Here is an 18,813-nt window from a genome sequence, read left to right on the forward strand (position 1 = left end):
TCGGCGTGCGGAGCTGCATCGTCGTCATCGTCAGAGCTGGAGGTGGAGTCGTCCGTCAGGGCGGAGTCAGGGCTGCACCTTGTACCCGACACCTGCAAAGCAGGTTGTCCTGCTCTTTCGCATGGTGGGTCGCCTTCGCCTTCGTCGCGACCTCCTTATTTGCCTCACGCTCCAACAACTCGATGGCGAGTCAGAACGACTTGGCATTCTTGCGGCGGAGACGCTGTGCATCCGTCTCCGCCGTCGTGAGAGAGCGGCAGAGGACCAACACGAGGAGCGCTGCCTTAGGATCAACCGGCACGGTCGCGCGCAGACGGCGCGCGGACATCGACTCAGACGCTGCTGCCCTCTCCCTCGCCCGCTGCCGCTCGCACCGGGCTGCTCGTGCCTCGGACTCGGGCGTCCGAGTGCGTGTTGGCCTCGGCACGGGCACGAGGACCCATCGGTGGCCGGGTACCATGTCCGGAGCAAAGGGTGCCGGTGGTGGGCGGCGTACCTGGAGGAGCGAAGCAGAGTGGCTGGAGCTACACGTCAGGCGGGACGGGCCGGCGTCGTCGCCGGCGCTTCATCGATGGGCGCTGGGTGCTGACGAAGTTGATCCGCCGCTACCGGATCCGCCTTGGTCGACCATCGAACGCCTCAATGCGATACGGAAGGCGACCTCCTCCACATCACCGGGCTCCGCTTTGCGCAACAGGCTAGCCCAGTCGTCGTTGGAGCCGGAGTCCCCGCTGGAGGCACAGCTGCTTCGGTCGCCGGCCATCGGATGCGTCCGAAGGGGATTAAAAGTGGAGTGGATGTAGAGGTGGGTGAAGTGGAGTTCGGATTGACTGCGGTCTAGGGTTTTCCGGATGGGGATATTTGTGGAGCAGGCGTAGGCCGAGGCAACGTGGCGGATGCACCCGGACCGTCTCATATCCGCCCCATATTTGGGCTGAATATGAGGCATGCTGGTCAGTAGAGCGTTTGAGGCCCGCTTGAGGCGTCCGGATGAGTCATTTTTTTCTGACCGGTCAATGACGGATCAGCCCGTCCGGACGTTTGAGACGGGTTTAAGGCACCGGGCTGCAGATGCTCTTAGAACCACCACCAAAAATAAAGTACTAGCGACTCTTGGCCAAACGCGAAACTCAAAACTGGCTGCATACGAGAAGTCAAGAACTGCCCCGAATGCCACGTTCAGAAGTAGGAGTAGTGATTTATCTAAAATTTCCTTAGTGCACACTTTACTAAACTATGCTTATGCCATCCTATGCCACTACTACTACCTTGAACCAATGCGCCGCATCGGCAAACAGCATTCTTTGCGTGTTGATTCAAGCCTGACTAGCCAACGTGCCCCTACACGTTGATGCATGATCATATCACTGCGGAGTACGTGCGCTCTCATCCGTTACAAACTTACTACAACCCGCAACCCACAACTCCTTCAGAATTACACGAAGAAGGGGTAAAGCGCACGTACAACGCGTAATCTAGCTTCGGTTTGCGGCGAGACCAAGCAAAGGTATGCGATACGCCCGCTGCGGAGCTACATGCGAATTTTTGCTTTTATGCGAGATCGAGCTAGAACCCTGGTCTTCTGGCTGTTCTCCAGCATCTTCTCCTCAAGTAACTCCTCATTGGCTTCATGCAAATGGGCCTGGCATGCTAGCCACCTGCGTCTCGGTGTGGGACATGCATGGGATTATTTTAGTATTTCCGGCGTGCAGCATGGTGAAGGTTTGACGTCTACTGACAAGTGTGTTTTGCTTGGGCATGAAAAATGGAGAGAGTTGCGCATACTCGCAATCGTGATGGCCAAGACAACTCCTCATCTTTTTCGTAAAAGAAAACCAACCGTGTTCTCTGTTCTGTTCGCTTAATCTCAGTAATTTCATCATTTTTCCCTTATAGAAACAGCATCCATTTCTCACACCTTACGTGCAAACGCTGGAATGTCATCTTGATATGGAGGGTTTTTTATTCTTTAGAATTTGAGAAATGCAGCTAATTTGAGCGTGTCTAGCACCAGCAAACGGTGCAACAAGTCTAGTCCAGCTAATTTGTGCTTGCTTCTCAGGCTCACTAAATTAACCTTTCTTGCCCCGAAATTGTGCAGCCCACTGTGACACCAATGATTTTCATCCCTCTCTATCTCTACTACGCTAGCTATAAAAGGATAGCCCTTGAGCAAGGACGGTCCAGGTCAGAAATTCCTCATGCTACATATAGACTGACAAAAACCCTACCAGGATCATCATCAACTTCCCGGCGCGACGGCATGGAAGAAGATCGATTCCGGCGCTGCAGCTCGAAGACAGCGAGGCGTCGTCTGCGCAGCCTCCTCGTCCTCGCCGCAGACTACCTCAAGTACCTCTTCACGAGCCGGCGCCGACTCCTCCACAGGGTGGCGAGGCGTACCCAGGCCGTCTTCTCCTCCTACCAAGGCAAGAGCAACAAGCGTCTGCCGCCATACCACCCTCCTCGCGCGTTAATGGAGCACGAGTTCTCGTGTAGCAACAGCCCTAGCCCCGCATTCCTCGCGGCCAAGAGGCTCCAGTCACGGCTGAAGCGGGGTGCCGCCGCCGGCGCTGCCGTCGCTTCCTGCTTTGGCGCCACCGTTGGGGCATCGTACCGGTCGCCGCCAGCGACAGAGGAGGGCGATGTGGTTGAGGAGGAAGATGAGGCTGATGGGTTGGCCTGCTACGAGCTTGAGCCGGACGTAGACTACAGGGCGGAGGAGTTCATCAGTATGTTCTATGAGCAGCTCAGGGCGCAGAACTTTCCCCCGGTTTTGCAGCGCTCGCCATGACGCCCGACGCTGAGACATGAGAGCTGAGAGATCGAGGGCGTGCGTACGTCAGGTACGTGTTAAGAGGAGATGAGTACGTTCTTACTTTCGATGAGGAAGGACAGGCCAGCTTGTATCACTTTATTTTGATTTCTACATGGAGTGTTTGTAACTTGTAACTAAGTGTACTACGTACACATGTGGGCTACGGATATACCTATTGAGTACAAATAAATGTTAGATGCGATGCCTTTCGAAATTTGGTTTCAATAACAGTTTTGCTCCTTTTCTTTTGGCTAGTGCTAGCCACCAGTCGACCGGCCCAACTTGCCGTCACCGCCGTCGTCTCCTGTATTTCTCACCGGCTCCGTGCATGCAACAGCGTGTCCCCATGGTTACAGATCCCCGTGACGACCGTCGCAGCTTCGATGGTGGCGGTCGCTCCGGTGGCGACGGCTGGCGGTCACAGCACCTCCGACGGCGAGCTGGCAAAAAACTGTACTCTCCCTCGTGTTGTCGGTTGCAGCAAAAAAGTCGGCCGATCGTAGCAAAAAAGGGTGTCAGTTCTAGGGAAAAAAACTCGCTGGTGCCGCCACCCCATCGCCATCATAGTAAAAACGCTCGCCGGTTGTAGCTTTTATGGTTGCCGGTTGTAGCAAGACAAAACGACACAGTTTTAGCAAAAAACAAATTGCTGCCGATCACATTTGCATATGGTGGTAACAAAAACTGTCGCCGGTGGTAGCAAAAAGTTGTGTGGTTGCAGCAAAATAACGTTGCTACCCACCATCAGGGTTGCATCATCTTCATGAATGATGTAGCAAAAAAATGTCGTCGCCGGTAGTAGCAAATGAAGTCAATGGAGTAGCAAAACCAAATGTCGGTTCAGCAAAACAAAATTTGACAACGAACTCCAGTAGTTGGTTCCAGCAAAAAGTTTGTCAATTGTAGCATCCTTGCCATCGGATGTAGCATCTCTAGTGGCTGGTTGTAGCATCTCGCTCTCAGGGGTTGCAACACTCCCATGAGTGAAAGGTGTGTGGGGAGGAGGGTGCATCCATGGCGACTGCTGCATCGCCATGTTTTGTAGACCTCACAGCGGTGTGAAAAAAGCGGAGGCTCGTCCTTGAGGTGGCTCACGTCCAGCACCGCTGCCCCCCTTAGCATACCTCGCCGCATCCCTGCAGCACCGGTAGCTCGCGGTGGTTTCACTGCGGTAGAAAATGACGGGAAGGAGCAGCGGAGGAGAGCAAATTTGAATGGGGGAAGAAGAAAGGCGGAAATATATGACAAGGTATACATGGTGAGGAGTGGGCCACATGACTTAATCCAGCAGTATCCTCAAAAGTAACAGTCTGTTGGATCTGCCTCGATCCAACGAAGCGTGCGCAGCCGGCCAAAATTTCCACCGGCCAGCCGGTTACAAATGCTTCCTTTTCTTTTTCGCATGAGAGGTTTCTTAGTCATTTCCTCGTCAGCTTCATGTCCGTCCATCTCTTCTGGGCGACTCGGGACCACCACTACATCTGCTCCTCGGAAAATGGTAAACCTACCGGCAAGAGTATGTAATGGCAAAGCATCTGCCATCCATTGAGATTTGTGCTACCTTTATAGGTATAATTTGAGAAACATTTCCCTTTGCAATACATAAGGTCATGTCACAATATGACCTCCAGCGAGGTTTGTCCAAGAAGCTCTGCCTTCTTTCTTAACACGATGACGTAGAAGTGTGTTGGCAAGGGCCGGAGGCCGGTCGGAGGAAGGCCCATTTTTCTCATTGTATCTGCATTGATGATGTTGATGCCTCTCCCGATATCCATGAGTACCTTTGTGAGCTAGCCTCCTTTGATTATCGGATCAAGTACTAGAACAGACTTGTCAGGATTTTGCACGAAGTATGTATGGTCAGACCTGTTGAAAGAGATCGAGGAGTCGGACCAATCCAGGTATTGTTGTATGCCTGGTATGGGAGTGTAGACCTCCCTGGCGGTCTTCTTTTGTGTGTGCTTGGATTTAAGTCCCCAAAGGTCATGTTTGCTCGATGGATGTCTCTTGGAAAAGACTCCGGGGCCCCACCAGCTCCTCCTGCGCCTCGTCATGGGTTCGGTGGTCCAGCCGTCGGGGGCATCTAGGATGCAGACAGCCAAAACGATAAAAGGAAGACGAAGAAAAAAATCGATACAACCAACGACTTGCAACAAACCAGTGGCAACGCCATCCACCGTCCTTGACAACACATAAGCTACAAGAAAGGTTCTTCGGAAAAAACGCCTTCAAGAAAGTAACGATGCTATAGCTCCACCGTCGCGCCATCCAACCATTACATGTGAGATATTAGGTTTTCACCTTGAAGAGCATATCTAATCAGACTCGAAGCAATGCCTTTCAACAAGGACACGACGTGTAAAACACCACCATTGTCAGGTGCACCCATTGAAAGTTATACCTAGGGTTTTCAACCGGCTCACGATCCAGCGTGCAAAGAGCACAACCAAGCCGAAGACACCATGTTTTGCCGCCACCCTTGGAAGACGAAGCTGCAAGGAAAGGCATCCAAACACCATGGTAACGGAAAACTGAAATCTGAACGATTGCATGACACTCATGCCCGAAGGTAGCCGGTCACGCACATATCCTTGATGTGTATATCACCACACAATCATATCTATACATGTGAGCATAGAATTGTCATATAACGCAGTGAGCCAAATATCTCCGGGAGCCATCTCACTCACACATGCTGCGGAAACCCTATGGCAGAGGTCGTTAGTGACAACAGGGTCGAGAACTCCATGGCCGCCACATGCCATAGCCGTACCATCCCAGGGTCGCTGCTACACATCTTCGCGTCGCCGTTGTCATTGCGGCTTCGCCACTGCCACCATCAACCAGCTGCCAAAGACACCATTGTCGGATTTAGGCATCGGAAGCCCATCACTACACACAACCACCCACACCGTCCATTGTTGCCCACGCAGCACGACCACCACCTAGGGCACTCGGAGTCCTCGCCTCGACATTCATGCTCCATCGACGGTGTCGCGCCATTCTGGGTTGTCGTGCCTCGCGATTGGAGAGCTCCCCTCACGAGAGATTCACCGCACGAGAAGGCATACCTACCAGCGGTGACAGCTGGGGGAGAGAAGGAGACAACCAGGTTTCGTGGGAGATGCGGAAGATGGGTTGTTTCCCTAGGTTGCATACTATTAATAGATTAGAGGATTTTTCTTAAAAAGAACAATTAGACCATCCGGAGATGCTCTGATGGAATATGACACGCGTTCTAGTATGTATCGGAGGAAAAGAATGGGAGCAACATCGGACAATTCATCTTCTTTTTTCTTTGAAACAATGAGCCTCTTTGTCGATTTTCATTAAAGAAACCACCATCAAGTTTTACAAAGGTTATAGCAAAACAGGGAAACACACCCAACTACAAGTGAACAACAAACCAGCAATTCAGTCCAAAAAAAAAACCAGCAACTAAACCTAAACCCATGGCAATTCGTCTAAACAGCAGACGACCGCCAGATTAGCTCCTGGCGAACGTGACGAACCTTATCCTCGGAATACATGGCTACTATGCTGTGCATACCTGAACCCATGGAGAACCGAACAAGATTCCACCAAGGTGGAAAGGGTCCGCCATGGCAATGGCATTGCAGCTCGCCATCCAATCACTCGCCGCAAGCCTCTCCCGCTCTCCTAACAAACCCGCCACCAAGCCCCCGAGCAATGGCCACCACCACCCGCAGGAACCAACCGGCAGTAGCAGCTGCAGCGGCAGAAGGAGCCTAGCGGCGGCGGCAGCGGCGACCGGCGCGGCGCTCCTCGCGTCCCAGCTGCTGCCGCCGACGGCGGGCATCGCAGGCGCGTTCGACCTCGACCTCCGGATCACCATCCCGGAGCAGTCGAGCGAGGAGGCCGAGGCCGTGGTGAGGACGCACGCGAGGAACCTGGTGCGCGTCAAGCAGTTCATTGACGCCAGGTCGTGGCGGGAGCTGCAGACGGCGCTGCGGGCCAGCGCCGCCAACCTCAAGCAGGACCTGTACGCCATCATCCAGGCGAGGCCGCCGGGCCAGCGCCCCGAGCTCCGGAGGCTCTACTCCGACCTCTTCAACAACGTCAGCAGAGTAGGGGATCGCACACAAATCAATCCGCCTTTTGAGCCTCTGGCATTGCTCATGGCGCGCTGACATTGCTCTGCTCTTGTGCGCGCAGCTGGACTATGCGGCCAGAGACAAGGATGAGCTCCAGGTGCAGGAATGCTACGGCAACATTGTGGCCGCCATTGACCAGATTTTTGCCAGAATCATGTAGTTTTTGCACTGGCTCGATCGTCTAGGATAGAGGGGGAGATTGGGTAAAACCAGACATCCGGATTTACGTTTGCATACAAGGAGAAGCAAATTAATAGTGACCGGCAAAAAGGCTTTTCTTTTGCTATGTAGCTAATTCTTATTATCTTCTTGTTGTTGCTACATCTTCTACTAATATTTACTCTACTCTCTGGAGGAGAAACCCAAAAAAAGATTCAACATTTGCAGGTGCAGCAGGACGAGAAAAACTGCAATTTCCTGAAACCATCACTGCTCGATCAATGTTCAGCCACCAATATACAGGCTTGTCGCAATGCAATGCAGAGTGGTTCCTCAGTCACCACTCACCTCTCCTTTGCTTCCAGATAGAGGAAACAAGGTTCCTTGGTGACTCTATTCGTCGCCATCCGGCGTACATGCTGAAGCAGTATTTATCTTCCTATAACTCGTCGAACTACCGATGAAGTTTCAGTATCTGGCTCATCTGTGACCTGCTTTGGCTGCGACTCACCATCCTCTTGGCTCCTCCTTCAAATGGCTATTTCCAAGAACTTGTGCCTAGAGAGAAAGGTTACTTGGTAAGTTGGTTTACTAGATCAAGAACAACACAAAATTGTGCATTTCGAACTCCAAAGCAGTTCATGGAAGGATATGAAATCACTAGGTAAAATGCAGAACCTCAAACTGGTTTGTGATAAAAAAGAGTGTTAAGTAGTGACATCAACTGGAAGAACTGACCATTGTAAGATCTGGGAGCAAGTAACTGGCAAGGTTTTCATTCACCGCAACTCCCAACTGAGGCATCTGACTCATTTTTCCCGGCATTTGGCTCATGCTGTTTATAGAAGAAGCATCATTAGAGGCAGGGATTTATTTTTTCTTCACAAGCACAGCTTTAATATTTCTGCAACTGAATTATGCATGGATCATAGGTGGAATAATATGTTTACATTTTCAAAAGGCCATCAATGTTCCTTCTCACGCGATTGAAGAGATCGTTGTTATTTTGAGCCTGGAAGAAATAAGACAATCGATATGAAACCCATTCATAAAAAAAGAACACTCCAGATGATGGCTGACTGAGAAAATCATTCTCCTGTACGAGTAATTGCACATGAAAGAAAGACTGACCTGAAATGTTTGAATATTTGTGTCTATCTGAGCAAGAAGCCGATTATTTTCTTCCAGTACAAGCTGTACTATACGATCCATCTCAGAGGCTACATGGTGGAAAAGATGGTCAGTTTATGGAACAAGGATCAAAACAAATGGAAAGCATTAGCTGAATCTCGTCGACCATCAGGATCTCTGAACCTGCATATTATATTTGAAGTTCAGGAGGAAATGGCTTGTGATCTTACAGTAAGTTTCACCCCCGTTAAATACCACACGGTTGGTGGTCCATATAACCCCAAGTTTGGCGAAACAGGTTCGACATATCCACAGGTACTCAATGTTCAGAGATCGATTTCTAAGATGGCGACTCTCTTAATCATTTCTTGCAAGTACAACGATACATATTTCTACATAACAAGTTCCAATGGAGTCAAAAGTAATCCCGTGCCTTTTATTAAAATAATCCCTGCCTATGTGAGTTAAATTTAGAAATGTAGTCAATAACTAAGTCCACTAAGTACTGCAATTTTGTTGTAAAATTCTTTACTCCTATAAATATATCAACTGGTCATGGTGGTCAGATCTACATCAAGCAGCTTCACACCTCTCTCACCTTCTTCGGTAGTTTTGTGCCGCCTCAACCCACTCCACCCCATTGCATGGCCTTTTCGCATTATTTTGTATCAACACACAGAAACTATGCCAGTTAACTAGCACTTTGTGTTTTACAGTAACTACCAAGAAACCAGTGCTTTGCTATGACCTAAAAAGATCATAATTATACATGTTTGCAAGACTTATTAGTTGCTACTTTATTGGGTTGAGATGATGCTCTGTGTATCCACAAATTCATGGCAGAACAAGGTGTTTTTTACAAAACATATTTAAGTGGGTCGGGAGTATCTCAACTCAATCTCAACTATTGATTGCAAATCATACGGTTGGTACGATCCTAGGGTAAATGAACCATCAACACAAACTGGTATGTTTATATGAGTATAAATTTTTTGCAAGATGATACTGTCGTACTGTCTTTTCTTTGTAAAAACATCATGGCAGCTAGCTATAAGCAAAATAGGTTGGTAATGGAATTACGGAATAAATCAATTGGACCTGCTAAATTGTAAAGAAAGAAAGCCTGATACTCAGGTGATCTACCAACCTCCAGATAGATATTGACTGTTTTGAATGGCATGATGCGGCACAAAGGAAGAGACTCCTGTATCTGTCTGAACAGGATGAGTGGTACCCCAGGATGAAGGCCCCACCATTTTATCCTGAGAAATAACCATGAGTAAGACCAGACAAAAATATGCACATAACATGTGACATGCACAGGATAATAGGTATATTTTACATAAACTTTTGCCCCCTCAAAATTTTCTTTCAAAAATACCTTTGTAAGGAACTGATAGTAGTACATCTTAGGTATTCTTATCCACACCTTTATAACAATTTTGACTGAAAGCTTTCTTCATAGTTTTATCTCTAATTATTGGGGATAATTACCGATGTTATATGAAACAAAGTTCATAAAATAGAAAAAGGAAGATGCTAGTACCTTTCTATCTTTCATTTTTCTGCTATGATGTTCTGCAGGCCTCCGCCGTCTTGTAGTTTGTTTGTTCTATAAAAGCATCAAACCATTTACATTATTAAAAATAAAAAGGGTGCTAAGTCAGCTAGAACATATTTATCTTAACAGTATATGTTCTAGAATCAAATGCCAGCCTTATATCTTCAGCAAGACTCTGCAGAAAATAAAGCACTACATTTTGGTTCATGAGAATCAATATTCCAGGTTTAAAAGGTATCATGCTTTAATCTTCAACAGCACAGAACTATTGGTCGATCAAAAGCTCAGGCGAGTATTACCAATTCAGCTGTTGTAACTAATAAATATATTGAGCCGAAAAGATGGATCACTGATGAAATAATATATGATACTTTATTACTTTGTAATTAAATAAGAACACCTGTGTTTTATATACCTTTCCTTTTAGGTAACACGAATGGACAAGAATAAAATAGCATACCAAAAGGATACACTGATTGCCAACTCATGTCCCACTATATAAGGTCCAAAATGTAGTATTTGTATATACAGTGAGAATAAGTGTACCTTCCACTCGTCCTAATATATGCAACATTTAGTATAAATGCATCTATCACCAATCCTAGTATGTTCAGATTAATCTTGAAACCAAGACAAATTTTAGCATGTTCCTTGAAACGAGCTGCTCTAGGAGGAAAAAAAAGATTAATTTCTTCTTGTACAGTTGCACCCGAAGAAATTGCCAAATATGTGGATGTGTGGGTTTGTATCCATTCAGTGCTCAGATCTAAATAATTGTTGTCCCTTCTTGGGCATGAACTATTTTCTGATGTAGCACTTCCAAAGGAACGCCTCAAACAGATGGCATCCAGGTAAGCAGAAAAACAAGAACAAATACAGAGTATGTATGCAAATTAGAGATTACTTACCCCCATCCATTGGCATCTCATCGCGACATCCCTCACCGTCTTGGTTGGTAGGGAAGCGGCTATCTTTATGTACTTCATGATACCATGTTCATTCACATATCTGAAAGGGTGCACATGAGAGGCAATGGAACGAACGCAAAAATCAAGGGATACAAAGAAAGATTTATGGTAGCATAAACCAACATGACAATAAAATCTGTGTCTAATGGACAGAGTTTTAGGATGCTGAACGATGGAGACCACATGTTCTGTGTTAATTTCCTTATAAAAACAGCAAGACAAGTGGAAATAGCTTACCTATCTAGGCAATCTTTCAGCACTTGGATCTCGAGATGCGACCAGCTTTCAGCTAGGGGTCCTCCATATTTGAGGTTCTGCGCAGATTCAGCAACCATGTTGGATGAACTTGTGGAGACAGCTACTGAAGGCGTGGTGTTCATCATCCCCATGTTAGACCCCATGCTGCTGGAGCAGTCTAGGTACACCGGCATGCTGCCTCCCGACCCGCTGGGCGTCGCGCACGTCTGAAATGAAACCACATTCTGGCTGCAGAATGGCTGCGAAAACGGCCCGAAGTTTTGATTAGGATCGTCTGCCATCTCTATGCCCAGCAACTCCTCTAGAACAGAATCTGGTACTTCCAGCGTGGAAGGATGCACTGCTAGCTCCAGAGCAACTTCAGAATGCCGGCAGCAGATCAGAGCTTCTTGTTTCAAGTTTTACTGCATTTGTTCACACCCTGGGCAAGTTTTTCGCCTACTGCTCCGCTAATTCTTCCAAGTGTGGACTCCTGGCAACAATCTCTGCAGATGCAAATAGTAGACATGGCAAAAGAGAGTTAGAACCTTGAAATTTTGGAGAAAAGATAATCCAATACACAGGAAGAACTCGAAATTTCCTATGCCTCATCAAAAGAGTAATATGTGGAACAGAAAGAAGTATGCTCTGACCGAAAGGTACACTTCAGAAACAGAATTTTTCTTTCACTTGTCAAAGACGCTAATGTATTGTCAGTTCCGTACCTAAAACATCAAACTCTTCTCAACTGCATGACAGTTGCAAATGATCATACTAAAACATCAAACTATCAGCCTTACAAGACACTCAGATTCTTTCATTTCCTAGGCAATTCTTGGGTGAGTTCAGAAATCAGCCTGAGGTACTTTCGTCGATCAATTCGACTGGCAAAGTATGTTTATCTATGGGACCAACATGTTAAACAGAGTCGGCAGTGCAAAACCACATGAATGAAGAGTAACTAAAACCCCATAAACAACAAAGAGCCAATAATAACTCCATGAAAGAATCCAATCAAGAAAGTAACATGTGGACAAGGACCCGAGCAATCTGCTCTCCCGCAGTTCGTTCATAGGTCGTGGATAGAGACCCAAGACAAACCTGTAGAAATGATTACGTAAAGCCAGGCCTGACCAATCAACACACAGTGAGGCGGGCAGGCGGGCGGGCGGGCGGGCGGGCGGGCGGGCGGGCATGCATGCAGAGCGCCGTCAGGGAACAGACCTGGCTCGTGCCCCCAATCTTATCCAGAAAACGTGCGTGTTGCCTACGAGAGAAGCGCACAAAGGAGGCGCTCGGAAAGGGAGCAGAGCCAGGCCCCGATCCTCCCGCCGGAGCCGAAAGCGGCAAAGGAAAACAGGCAAGAAGGCAGGTAGCAGGTGGCCAGACGGAATTGCCGGCGAACTTACCAGTCCGGGTCCGATCTGGATGCAGCGGGGGGAGCAGCGGGCCGGGGAAGGCGAAGTCCAGTGTGGTTCCTGCGTGTCGACTCCCCGGCGCTTGGTGTGCGTGACGGTGCGCGTGGTGGTGGTGGTGGTGGAGGTGGAGGTGGTAGTGTTAAATGGTGCCGCCCGGCTTTGTGCGCTCCAATGGGGAGGAGGCCGAAAAGCGGCGGCCCCGCCTCTCCAGTAAGCCGTCTCTGTGTGTGTGTGTGGCCTCCCCTCTCCAAAAAGCCGAAGTCGTGTGCCAGTTTAACAAGTTGACAAAAGGGTGGTGGTGGTGGAGGAGGAGGGGGAGAGGCAGGGGCGATCTCTGTTGGGCGTTCGGGTTTCAGAGCGAGGAGAGGAGATCGGAACCCGGTGGAGGCAGAGGCTTCCGAGCAAATGATTGCCACAATTGGTGTCCATCATAGGTTTCACTCCCCCTCTTTTTGAGAGGCAGGGGCAGAGGGCTTCCTCGCGGCAGTTTTAGTTGGAAAGAAACCACCCAAGCCAGAGTCTACATTTCCACCCTGCCTTTCCCGGCTCTCTTTTTTCATGCGAGGAAAGCAACAGGACCGTGCTCCTTTCCGCCCAATTTCTATTCTTGTGAATTCAACTGCCTTTGTTTTTATTGTCAAAAAAAAAAACTGCCTTTGCTCTTTATGGCATTGCGCCCCTAGTAATATTAGGGTATCTATAATAGTGTGATGCCAGTCAGTCTCGGTATAGGCGAGAGAGAAGCGACGATGCTTTATCTGTATGAAATGATGTTTTGTGCGTCATACAAAGACGACTTTTTTTTGTCGCACGTTTTCCTGCATCAGATATGTTTATATTATATAATGCACCGCAAAAGAATATTTTAATTTGCGCTGAAAAAATCTTGTAGCAATGCTACTATTCATTGATAGAGGTAACGCTCAAAACGCACACCCTGCTTTCCGGTGTGCATGAAGTTTAGAATTTTACGTTTTCAAAACCGCACTACCCCTGTTTAGTATGCTTACCGCTTTTAGAAGATGTGTATTGCTCCGGTCACAATCACTATTACAAGGAATGCCTTTACTTCTCTCTAGAAACCACCTTTCAAAAGATGTGTGTTGCTTTGGTCCATACTAATAAATGGTTTAGTATGCTAGGGGTGTAATGTTTCCTTGAAACGATAGAATAAAACACAAAACAAAACTTGGACGACTTCAGAAACAAATTAAAAAATGCTAAAAGGACATCTATTTAGGAACAGAGAAAGTAAAGCATTTATGTGTGTATTATAGTTTTCTTGTCATCACTATTGACATGAAGTGCGTACGAGAAGGTTGCCCTCTTGTAAGGGAACGTGCTACGTAACAATTATTCACATATATTCACAATAGGAACACTATGGAGATATAAGATGTATCATCTCACCAAAAATCCATGTAGCAGAAGCAGAGGAAGAAGAGTTGATGAAGCTCGCCGATTCCTCCAGCTAGGTTATACCTCCCAGTCGCGAGAATTTGCACCAGGATCTAGGGTCAAAGTATACAACACCACTGAGGTATTCACTCTAACAGCACCACGACACTCCGTAGAACCAGCACGAAGAACAACAGGAAGAACTAGAGGGAGAAACAACCTAGTGGCCCCCGATCTAGATTCAATCTAGACCGAGAGAGAAACAGGGTGCGGAGCAGTGAGGGAGAAGGCAGTCAAGGCTAATTGGTGTGCCTTTGGTACGCCCCCTCTCACCTATATATAGGTGGAAGGGGTCAGGGGGTCGGTCGACCTGGGGCGGAAGAGTCTTGCCCGGGTGTGCCATTCAAGAGGACTTCTTTTTGTCACACGTTTTCCGGCATCGAATACCCTTATATTAATGCACCGCAAAAGAAGTTGCGCCAAAAGTAATCTTGTATCAATGCTACTATTAATTGATAGACACCAGGGGGTCGGTCGACCTGGGGGCGGGAGAGTCTTCCCCGGGTGCGCCATACAAGAGGACTTCTTTTCGTCGCACGTTTTCCTGCATTGGATACCCTTATAGTAATGCACCGCAAAAAAATTGCGCCGAAAATAATCTTGTATCAATGCTACTATTAATTGATAGAGGTCAGGGGGTCGGTCGACCTGGGGGCGGGCGAGTCTTCCTCGGGCGCGGCATACAAGAGGACTTCTTTTTGTCGCACGTTTTCCTGCATCGAATACCCTTATATTAATGCACCGCAAAAAAATTGCACCAAAAATTATCTTGTATCAATGTGACTATTAATTGATAGAGCTAACGCTTAAAACACACGCTCCACGTTCCAATATGCATGAAGTTTAGAATTTTACACTTTCAAAACGACACTACCCTATTTAGTATGCTTACTGCTTTTAGAAGATGTGTGCTGCTCTGTCACATTCTTTCTTATAAGAACTTGTCTCTAGAACCCACCTTTGAAATGTGGATGGTCAAATATCAGTAGCAAACTTATTGGTTTTATAATAACTTGGTAGAAATAACTTTGAGAAGTATTAAATTACATCAAAAATGAAAATAAGTTAGTTTTGAAAATACATGATTGGGTGGAACAATCTAAGTCTCTATCACAAACCCGAAAAACATATCCCTCTTGCCTATCTCCCTTGCCTTTCCCGACTTTCTTTTCTCATACGATGAAAGCAATAGGTACATGCTTCTTTTCCCGACTTTTTTACTTTATGACATTACGATGTTAGCAATATAGGACATCTATAATAGTGGGACACCATTATCATTATAGGCTAGAGAGAAGCAATATTGAGTTATCTGTATGAAATGTTGTTTTGTGTGTCATACAAGATGGTTTCTTTTCATCGCGCATTTTCCTGCATGTATCTCATATTAATGCACCGCAAAAAAAAATCCTGCCAAAAATTAATTGATAGAGATAACGCTTAAAACACACTCTCCACATTCAGGTATGCATGATGTTAAGAATTTTACGCTTCTAAAATGGCACTACCCCTGTTTAGCATGCTTACTACTTTTAGAAGATGTGTGTTGCTTTGGTACATACTAATAAATGCCATTCCAAAGGGGGTAGTATGCATAACCAAACTTGGCTTGGTTCAGAAACAAAATACGAATGCTGAAAGGACATCTATTCAGAACAGAGAGTAAACCATTTGTGTTTGTATTATAGTGTTCTTGTCATCGATACCTACATTAAGTGCACAAGGGAAGGTTGCCTTCTCTATTACAAGGGATGCCTTTACTTCTCTCTAGAATCTACCTTTGAAAATGTGGATAGTCAAATATCAGTAGCAACTTATTGATTTCAGAGTAAATTAGTGCAAATACATTTTAGAAGTATGAAATTACATCCTAATTGATAAAACTAAGTTAGTTTTGAAAATATATAACTGGACGGAAGAATGTAAGTCACCATCAAAAACTGAAATACATACCCCACCCCCACCCTTGCTGCCTATCTCCCCTGCCTTTCCCGGCTTTCTTTGCTAATGTGAGGAAAGCAACAAGACCATGCTCCTTCCCACCCAATTTCTATTGTTGTGAATTCAACTGCCTTTGTTCTTTATGACATTATGATGCTAGAAATATTAGGACATCTATAATAGTGTGATGCCAGTCTCATTATAGGCGAGGGAGAAGCGATATTGTGTTTTCTGTATGAAATGATGTTTCATGCATCATATGGGTCTGACTTCTTTTCGCCGCACATTTTTCTGCGTCATATATCTTTCTAATCATGCACCGCAAAAATATCAATCATTTGCGCCGAAAACAATCTCATATCAATGCTACTCTTAATTCATAGAGGTAAAACTTTGAATGGACGCTCCACATCCATGTACGCACAACGTTTACAATTTCACGCTTCTAAAACGACACTATCCTTGTTTAACATGCTTATGCTTCGAACGCACCACCGAAGTCACTGTTTACATTTCCCCTTCCCGGCTTTCTTTTCTCATGCGAGGAAAGCAACAAGATCATGCTCCTGTCCGCCCAATTTTCATTGTTGTGAACTGAACTGCCTTTGTTCTTTATGACATTACGCTTCTAGTAATATTAGGAGTTTAGGACATTTATAATAGTGTGACACTAGTCTCATGATAGGCGAGGGAGAAGCAATATTGCGTTTTCTGTATGAAATGATGTTTTGTGCATCATACGAGTCTGACTTCTTTTTGCCAAGCGGTACATGCGTCATATATCTTTATATTAATACACCACAAAAAAATTGCGCCGAAAAAAAATCTTGTATCAATGCTACTATTTATCGATAGTGATAACGCTTAAAGCACTCTCTCCTTGTTCACGTATGCATGACGTTTAGAAGTTTATGTTTCTAAAATGGCGCTACTTTGACAAGATGTGTGTTGCTTTGGTCCATACTAATAAATCACATTCCAAAGGATATGGTATGCAAGGGAGGAAACGGTGTAAAGTTTCCACGAAATGATAGGATGCAGTGATAAAAAAACCAAACAAAACTTAAACTTGTTCAAAAAAAAATATGAATGCCAGAATGAAGATCAGAACTGATGGAGGCAGGTAGAGGCGGTGACTAATAAAATAATTGCCATAATAAACCCACAATTCATCGGATCCCAACAAACACACCGCAAAATACGGTTACATCAAATAGAACTCCGAGGAGAACATTGTATTGAAGATCAAAAAGAGAGAAGAAGTCATCTAGCTAATCACTATGGACCCATAGGTCTGTGGTAAACTACTCATCTTAGGTTTACTCCCTCTTTTCCATTCAAAAGCAGAGCAGAGGGCTCGTGACACGGTTGTAGTTTTGTTGAAAAAAGACCCTAGGCAAGTTTGTACTGCATTTGGATGCCCAAAGCGTTTTCATCTTGAATCTGATTTCTTTATGTCACACATTTTCCGGTGTCATATATCTTTATATTAATGCACCAGGAAAAAACTTTCATGTGCGCCAAAAAATCTTGTATCAATGCTACTATTAAGTGATAGATAAAGATAACACTTAAACCACACGCTCCGCTTTCATGATGTCATTTTGAATTTTACGCTTCTAAACAACACTACCCCCGTTGACCACTTACTACTTCTAAAAGATGTGTGTTGCTTGACATTTCAAAGGGAGAGGTATATGTTGTGGAATAGTCACGGCAGATGTCCTCGTGAAAGGACTTAGTCGTGGAGCCATCGCAACTAGGAAGCTTAAAGGGGTTAAAGCGGGACAAAGGACACGAGGGTTATACTGGTTCGGCCCCTTACGGTGAAGGTAAAAGCCTACTCCAGTTGAGGTGGAATTACTAAGGTTTCGATGACCAGGGAGCGAATCCGCTATGCCTGGCTACCGATTTGATGTTACCCATCCTGAACCGCCGCTGGATCGTCCCTTTATATACTGAGGTTAACGCCCAGCGGCTCTCAGAGTCCCGGCCGGCTCATAAACAGTGTCCGGCTCGGTCTCTTAACTATTCTTGCCTTACAATACAAGTCATGCCATTACGACAGTTTATCACTACGGGCCTTAAGTCGCCTATGGGCTTTAGGCCCTTTACTGAACCGCCATCTTCAAGCTTGATATTGGGCTTCATATGATGAATCGCCATAACGTAACCCGGCCCCTCCTAGGCGGGTTACGCCAGTAGTTATATCCCCAACATTAGGCCCCATATTGATTTGAACTAGTTCATGCCAATCTTCAATACCTTAAGAAAAAACCTCCTGGCTTCTGTCTGTGCAAAAGTTATAACCCGCCATGACGTCATCTTCTGGATTCTTGGTAACCCGCCATGACGTCATCTGCCATTAATGCATGCTTTACCCAACGTATCTCAACGGATCCTTATCTTAATAACCATCCCGAAAATTGAGGCGTCTCTGTAGTTGGATAATCATGTTTTCGGCCTCCTCGTTTTTCGCGCCCACTTATCAGTCTTCCCTTATAAATAAGCACGACCAGGTATTTTCTCATTCTCCCCCTTTCTATCGTCTTCCTCCTCTCGACGCCTCAGAGCCCGAACTCCGTCGTCGCCGTCGACCTTCGCATCTGCACCAGCCAAGGCCGCTGCATCAACCTGTCTTGACCAGAGAATTGTGACGCACCTCCGCTGTTCAGCAGCTCCAGTACGTATTCCTCTTCTCGAATATCAGATCTGCATTAGGGTTTCTGCGTTCTTTCATGTTCTTCATAGTTCATCACGGTTTCTTCGTAGTTCTTCCGACGCGGTCTCCTTTGATCCAAAAGTGGTACGGAACTCATGCGGTAGTTGTTTTGCGTCCATTTTCAATACTAGCAGATCCCTTTTGCCTGTAAAAAGACCTCCTTAGAGCTCACGAACTTATCTGTACCAGTTTTTTAGGTCTAGTATATTTTCTTTTCTGAACGACCATTTGATCCAAAATAACAGCTGCAACTTGTGAAACTTGTTTGTGCGACACTTAGGCAAA

The 18,813-nt window shown here is 46.2% G+C and overlaps 3 protein-coding genes across 4 annotated transcripts; 2 read left to right on the forward strand and 1 right to left on the reverse strand.

Annotated features, from left to right (window-relative positions):
* The first annotated feature begins 2,203 nt into the window (after positions 1–2,203).
* LOC123049649 (uncharacterized) lies at positions 2,204–3,008 on the forward strand. The gene has a single exon (XM_044472547.1). The coding sequence runs from the start codon at positions 2,264–2,266 to the stop codon at positions 2,792–2,794; it is 531 nt and encodes a 176-aa protein (XP_044328482.1). The 5' UTR covers positions 2,204–2,263; the 3' UTR covers positions 2,795–3,008.
* A 3,260-nt stretch (positions 3,009–6,268) lies between these two features.
* Positions 6,269–7,278, forward strand: LOC123053965 (psbQ-like protein 3, chloroplastic). Its single transcript, XM_044477591.1, has 2 exons — positions 6,269–6,906; positions 6,995–7,278. Exons 1-2 carry the CDS (start codon positions 6,421–6,423, stop codon positions 7,091–7,093), a joined length of 585 nt encoding a protein of 194 aa, XP_044333526.1. The 5' UTR covers positions 6,269–6,420; the 3' UTR covers positions 7,094–7,278.
* Positions 7,191–14,076, reverse strand: LOC123053964 (uncharacterized). 2 transcript variants are annotated; one of them, XM_044477590.1, is made up of 9 exons: positions 13,818–14,076; positions 10,990–11,495; positions 10,693–10,792; positions 9,770–9,835; positions 9,371–9,485; positions 8,224–8,312; positions 8,043–8,104; positions 7,831–7,927; positions 7,191–7,650 (listed from the first exon to the last, which is right to left on the reverse strand). In XM_044477590.1, exons 2-9 carry the CDS (start codon positions 11,289–11,291, stop codon positions 7,600–7,602), a joined length of 882 nt encoding a protein of 293 aa, XP_044333525.1. In that variant the 5' UTR covers positions 11,292–11,495; positions 13,818–14,076; the 3' UTR covers positions 7,191–7,599. The 2 variants fall into 2 exon arrangements, with proteins under 2 accessions (XP_044333525.1, XP_044333524.1); XM_044477589.1 differs by lacking the exon at positions 13,818–14,076 and adding an exon at positions 12,399–12,810.
* Between the last annotated feature and the right edge of the window lie 4,737 nt (positions 14,077–18,813).

Source organism: Triticum aestivum, chromosome 2D (genome assembly GCF_018294505.1).
Source record: "Triticum aestivum cultivar Chinese Spring chromosome 2D, IWGSC CS RefSeq v2.1, whole genome shotgun sequence".
NCBI classification, from domain to species: Eukaryota; Viridiplantae; Streptophyta; class Magnoliopsida; order Poales; family Poaceae; genus Triticum; species Triticum aestivum.